Genomic DNA, 6,194 nt, shown 5'->3' on the forward strand with positions numbered 1-6,194 from the left:
GAACTTCAAACTATTAAATATGGTGACACTTTGGATATTTTTCACTGAAGCAGCTTATTTCTAAAATTAGCATAGCCAAGCACTGAACTGATACTTGGCAACTTCTTGTAACTTTGAAATCCATGTCCAATGTAAAAAGATGAAGTTTGTTATCCTCAGCTAACGGTTTGTTATTGTCTCTAGTTACTTTTCAAATCTTGCTGTTGCATGAGCATTATTGTTTGTCTGTGCACAATCTGAATTGCCAGTAAATACCAGAAAATAAAAGTTATTAAACCACACAATATTTTTTCACAAATATTTAATTCTTCAAATATTCAAATATCATACATCTGAATGTTCTGCCTTATATAATACAAGAACATGTGAGTGTTTCTGTGTCAATAAAACTTCTACGGCACAAAGCATAACAACAGCTACAAATTTTCTTGAGTAACAAATATAAAATTTGATGTCTTAATTCAGTTCAAAACCTCCGAAGCAACAAGAAATCCAAAATGATAGAACTTAAATTTGAAAAGGGTTAAAACAGGTCAATGAGATGAATCTTGTCCAACTGTTACAGTGTAATAAGTTCATATTGATGATCAGTTCTGCTCTCCTTCCATTGGCTCCTCCTTTGCTGGGGACTTGGACCTCGATCTGGACTTGGTCCTTGATGGTGATGGTGACCTACTTTTAGCAGGAGATTTGGACTTTGACCTTGATTTCGACTTTGACCTTGATTTGGATCTAGACTTAGATTTGGACTTTTCCCTTGATTTGGATCTTGACTTGGATTTGGACCTGTCCCTGGATTTGGATCTTGACTTGGACCTGCCCCTAGATGCGGATCTTGACCTGGATCGACTCCGACTTCTAGACTTGCTCCGGCTGCGACTTCTTGAGGAGGCCCTTCTTTTGCGAGAGCGACTTCTGGACCGGCTTCTGGAGCGACTGCGAGACCTGGATCGTCTAGATCTACTCCGGCTTCTTGATCTGGAGCGACTCCTCGAACTCCTAAACAAGTTAAGTTAGGAAGTTGTTTACTACCAATATTTACATTCAATTCAGTATGTGTTCAATGACAAGTGATAAGAAGACAAAATGTGAGTATCATAGTATTCTTTATCATAAATCATCGGTACATCTGGCTTGCCATACCTCCTGCTTCGCCTTGGCTTGTCCTCAACCAGACGAATCTTCCTGCCATTTATCTCCGTTTCATCCAACTTATCTAGTGCTCTCTTCATATCAGAGTAAGAAGCAAATTCTACAACTCTGAAATTAAATAATTTGTGCTTAATGTTTTTTTCTTCAAATGTTAACTTTCCATTAAAAGAAGTACTGGTTATCTGCCATATATCTGTGCATAACCCTCACAAATGTACCTGTTTGTTTTTTCAATCAATTTATACAGTGATGAGCACTTTTTCCGTTTGTACAGAACATTTAATCATTGCTTACTCACCCTTCATTTTTATGCTGTTTGTGGGCATCAGCATAGGTGACCTCCCCTGCTTGTCTCATGTAGTCTTTCAGATCCTTCAATATACAAAATATGGATGGCTCAAACTGAACAAAATCAGATACAAATTTATGCAGGGAGAAAAAGAACGAACCTAACATGTCACCTACCAATCCATGCCTAAATCAGCAACCTTTGGGCTTACTAAAAATATTACCAATATACACGTATCTAATTAAAATCATTTTTATTAAGGTAAGGTCAAGTGAAATAGAAACAACTTGTTCAATGGGGTATGTCATCACTGAGAATAATTCAATATAAATGTTGTCAATGGAAAAGGAGGTAAGTAGATAGAATCTCGGTTGTAAATATCTTACATAGCTTAAACTCAACCAAAGGCCAAGGCAATTGGTATAAAGCACCAGATCAAGGGAAACTATATATACTTTCAAATATGATGTTAAAATGACCCAAATGTTCTTTTTTTAATAAAGAGTACTAAATGTATTGATAGTTAAAATGAATGAATTTTATACCATGTTTGAATTTGACAAAAAGCGTTGTTGGGCATAATGCGTATATTTTCTTAGAAAGTTCACAATGCAATAACTTGCATTGTACTCAGATTTCTAGCTTAAAACATGGTTTGTCTAACAGATTTGGTGATTCAAGAGTCTTAAAATCTCTAAGGATTCTTTTTATGCCCGGTAATTGAATTACTACTCTCAAACAGCGCACATTTTATGCAAATTAAACCAAAATTAAATGCATCTATTGCTGCTATTTCTCACGGGAAAGAGATACTCAAATTTTTTTTTTTGGTTGATAAAATAAAAAGATTTCAATGACATATGTACTTGTCATAAATCACAACCGAGTGTACATCAACAATCATCCAATGATACAAGAAGTTTCCACTGATAATTATTCCCTCTGAGTGAAGCTAAATGTTCTTCACAATTTTTTAATCAGAATCAATGCTTTTAAAAAGTTTAGTTACTATTTTGCATGATTTATCATCATTCACTTTAGTTTAGGGATAACACTCATTTCAAATTTATGTCTATACATTTTCCTGTCAAACATTTTCTTTTGATTATTGTGCTAGTAAATAAAGTATGTACAAAGTACATATATTAAACAGGACCCGAGTCAGCATACAACGGATTGTCACTGAATTTGTATCACTCAGTCAGGGATCTTAATTCACTTGTTTGACAGGAGTATAGGAGTATACAAACCAAACAAATTAGAAGGTGGTACTTATTTCCTCTTGATGAATACGGCTTTCTGTTACCTGGATGTGCATTTGTTTCCTTTCCATTATTTATTTTGGGAATTGAGGAAGGAGCAGGGATGAGTAGCATGTTTTCTTTAAAATATTAGGCAAGTTCCAAATGACAACATCCTTCCTACCCCATAATCAACCAATGGTTGCTGATTTTACAGATGTTAACTAAACATTTATAAATTACCTCCTGTGATAATTTTCTAGAAAGAAACATCTGAAAGGACATCAAGCACCCTCTGAATGGCTGTGATCTCTAGAGCATCTGACATCACCATGACGTCATCAGAAAATCAACATCAAATCTTCACTTCTTGACTTCGACAAACTTGCTCATTTCCCAACCAAAAAACATTTTTTTCTTGGCATTTCATAAACAGCTTTCAATGCATGTTCATGTCTATATATATAAATATATATACATGTACATACATGTATATTTTTGTTAATGTTTTCTTTTTTGTGAATTGAAAAATCAGTAAACTAAAAATAAAGTGTGAAACACATCCGTCAAATTTGAGGTTAAAGGTCTCATGCCTAATCACTTATAAAGCTGACTGTTCTGAAATACATTTTTTTTTCATTTTCACAGATCATCATCATCATCATCATCATCCCTATTCTAGACTGGCTGTTGATGTGTGATTAACAGCCAGTCTACATCGTGGACAACCATCACTCTACATCTACATAGAACAGCCAGACCCCTGCACCCCTCATCACATCGACAGAGAGACACAGCCAGAAAACATCAGGGACTGTCAATCATCTAGCAGTCACACCCCTCTCATCAGAGCCCTCAGTCATCGAGGCTTCTGACATCTACAGCATCGCAAGCTTATGAGAGAAATGATCAAAATTTAATTATGATGTATCCATTTAGCAAAAAAATTAATATAGATTCATTTAATGATTTCACATAAAATTTTAGAAAAAATCTGCGAGTGTATTTTAATGTCTGCATGAAAAGTCATAATCAATGGTGTAGACTGGAAATTCTGAAAAAGAGGAAATGATGAGTAAGTTTGAGAGATGATGATAATGAATAGCATCTCACCTGCCAGCTGACACGAGACGACAAATTCTCAACGATAACTCGATACTCTGTTCTAGTTGGTGGACCATATCTTTAAAAAACAAAAGTCAGGAGTGTAGATAGATTCTTGTTATCACCAGCATTGATAATCACTTAGGATAACATAAAAGCTAAAGTTATTTCAACTGTATTAATTCACTTAATAAACATCTTCTGAAATAATATTCTTTTTTTCTGCTGAAAATGGAAAATTAACTATCAAAATGTGTACGCTGGTGGTCCAAAAATACAAAATCTGAACATAAGACCTAATAATTGTTTTGTATTCAAACTGGAATACATTTAAGTCAATACTGAGTCTGAATGGATTTCCTTGATGACTTACTTATCTATCCACATAGGTCTCCTGCTGTAGCTACTCTCCCTGTGGTAGCTGTCTCCCCGGTACCCTCCACCCCCACCACGAACTGTCCCCCTAGCGTGCTCAATGGACACCCTGAAAAGAAAATCCAAAACCCATATTACATCAGGAGAGAGCAAAGCAACAATATCTTGACAGAGGCCTCCTCTTGAGTTTCAATGCATAAATATCCACCTTTCTCCACAAAGTTCTTTTCCATTCAGTTCATACACAGCATCATCAGCATCTCTGTAGTCATCAAATTCCTGTTAAAAGAAAATAGAGTATTTTAGATGATTAAGAACAAATATCATACAAATTTTACCACTGACAATAGCAAATGTTGATCTGATCTTATATATTTGATATTTAACATTTTTTCACGTCGCAAATAGTGTAATAAATATATCTTTTTTTTCAAATTTTAATTTCAATAACTTCATTGAAGAAAAAACTTACCACAAATCCATAGCCGTTTTTTAACATGACATCCCTTATCCTACCATAGCCTTTGAAGAACCTCTCTACATCTCGCTCTCTAGCATGATAAGATAAATGGCCAATGTAGACTCTAGTACCCATGGCAGTCTGAAATATATCAAATATGCAGTGAACTTGAAAATATATACATGTACATACATATTGATCCCAGTAATTTCAAGGGAATCTATGGGCTATCCTTTTTTGAAAAGATGTTTATAAACACTTTCTTTCTTTTTATAATTGAGAATAGTTTAACATTGATAAGATATTGCATAAATTGTAAATGATAAAAAGACATATGAAATACATTAAGGAGCCAAGGCTCTCAAATTTGTCATGATATACAAAATTGGCAAGATTAAAAATATCAAGAATGGGACTCAACCTTACGAACTTAACAAATACATGTATATATTAATGAGAATCTATATATAATACATATTCTTGCCAATATTCACTATTGCTCAAGAAATATATGAAAACACATCAATGTATTGAGACCTGGATTTATCAAAGGAAGCATACCAGTACTAATATTTCGAGTCAAAAAACAAAATAACCTCAATATTTCCCCCAATGTTTCTTTTTTTTTTTTTAATGAAGTGTGAAATAGTATGTATAACTGGAATACTGCTTTATAAGAATAATCTAACTGTGTCTGTGAAACATCAGTTTTAGGTATATATATTAGTCTTTTCATACATTATTTCTTTCTGGAGCCTGGTCTGTATGAAAATATTATTTTAATGATAAATCATTCTATCCACGGATAGTGTGTGCCTTTACCTTGGCACACCCTGAAAGATGGATGATGCGTCTTAAAAAATAAAGATTAGATTTCTTAGGAGTTTAATGTTTGGGTGTTCAATGGTCAAATATATTTTTGTTCTACAGATCATCTTCACAAAACTGTCGATTAAGTTGCAACTGATTATCAGTGTTCAACACTATAATGCAAAAAATCAAACAGATTCATAAAAGGCAAGATACAATGCAACAAAAACAATTAAACCAGTGGCAAATATACGTTATGTGTACGTCCCGGTTCAAACGAATTTTCTGCCTGTTCAATTTTTGTATAATCAGGGGCAGTGGACGGCGTGAACAGGTGAAGCTGGTAAAATGTACAAACTTAGATCGTCAACAACGTTACAGCTGATATTACAATAAATGATGCTTCAATTATACCTTATCTGCACCTAAGAATTTACCTTTAAACTCTGTTAAAATCTTATTATCATTGGAAAATATGGCGTCAAATTGTTATGAAAATGCTTGCACTTCAAAAACGCATTAGGGATGTCTTATATTTTAAAAAGCGGATAAAAACGGAAGAATTATCCTTTTGGGGGGGGGGGGTATCTTCAAATAAATACAAATACAAATACAAATATTTTATTGGCACAAACACAATTACAATAATTGGCAAAGGCCCAATGAATATATAAGAACATCATTGTATGTTTACAATAGTTTCATGTACAGTATATATATTTTTACTGATCTATATAGATCAGTTTAACATTTCCTTAGACTA

The 6,194-nt window shown here is 33.8% G+C and overlaps 1 protein-coding gene across 1 annotated transcript; it reads right to left on the reverse strand.

Annotated features, from left to right (window-relative positions):
• Positions 1 to 284: 284 nt before the first annotated feature.
• On the reverse strand, positions 285 to 5,964 carry LOC105342400 (serine/arginine-rich splicing factor 4). The gene is made up of 8 exons (XM_011449346.4): positions 5,869 to 5,964; positions 4,634 to 4,762; positions 4,370 to 4,440; positions 4,160 to 4,270; positions 3,796 to 3,865; positions 1,451 to 1,524; positions 1,144 to 1,260; positions 285 to 999 (listed from the first exon to the last, which is right to left on the reverse strand). Exons 2-8 carry the CDS (start codon positions 4,754 to 4,756, stop codon positions 588 to 590), a joined length of 978 nt encoding a protein of 325 aa, XP_011447648.3. The 5' UTR covers positions 4,757 to 4,762; positions 5,869 to 5,964; the 3' UTR covers positions 285 to 587.
• Between the last annotated feature and the right edge of the window lie 230 nt (positions 5,965 to 6,194).

The sequence above is a fragment of the Magallana gigas genome, chromosome 6 (assembly GCF_963853765.1).
Source record: "Magallana gigas chromosome 6, xbMagGiga1.1, whole genome shotgun sequence".
NCBI lineage: Eukaryota > Metazoa > Mollusca > Bivalvia > Ostreida > Ostreidae > Magallana > Magallana gigas.

Coding starts and splice junctions, on each gene's coding strand:
- LOC105342400 (XM_011449346.4), bottom strand. CDS start 4,756: ATGGGTACTAGAGTCTACATTGGCCATTTATCTTATCATGCTAGAGAG. Junction 3,866..4,159: donor AGACCTATGTGGATAGATAA/GTAAGTCATCAA, acceptor TGTTTTTTAAAG/ATATGGTCCACCAACTAGAA. Junction 1,000..1,143: donor AAGCCAAGGCGAAGCAGGAG/GTATGGCAAGCC, acceptor TAACTTGTTTAG/GAGTTCGAGGAGTCGCTCCA.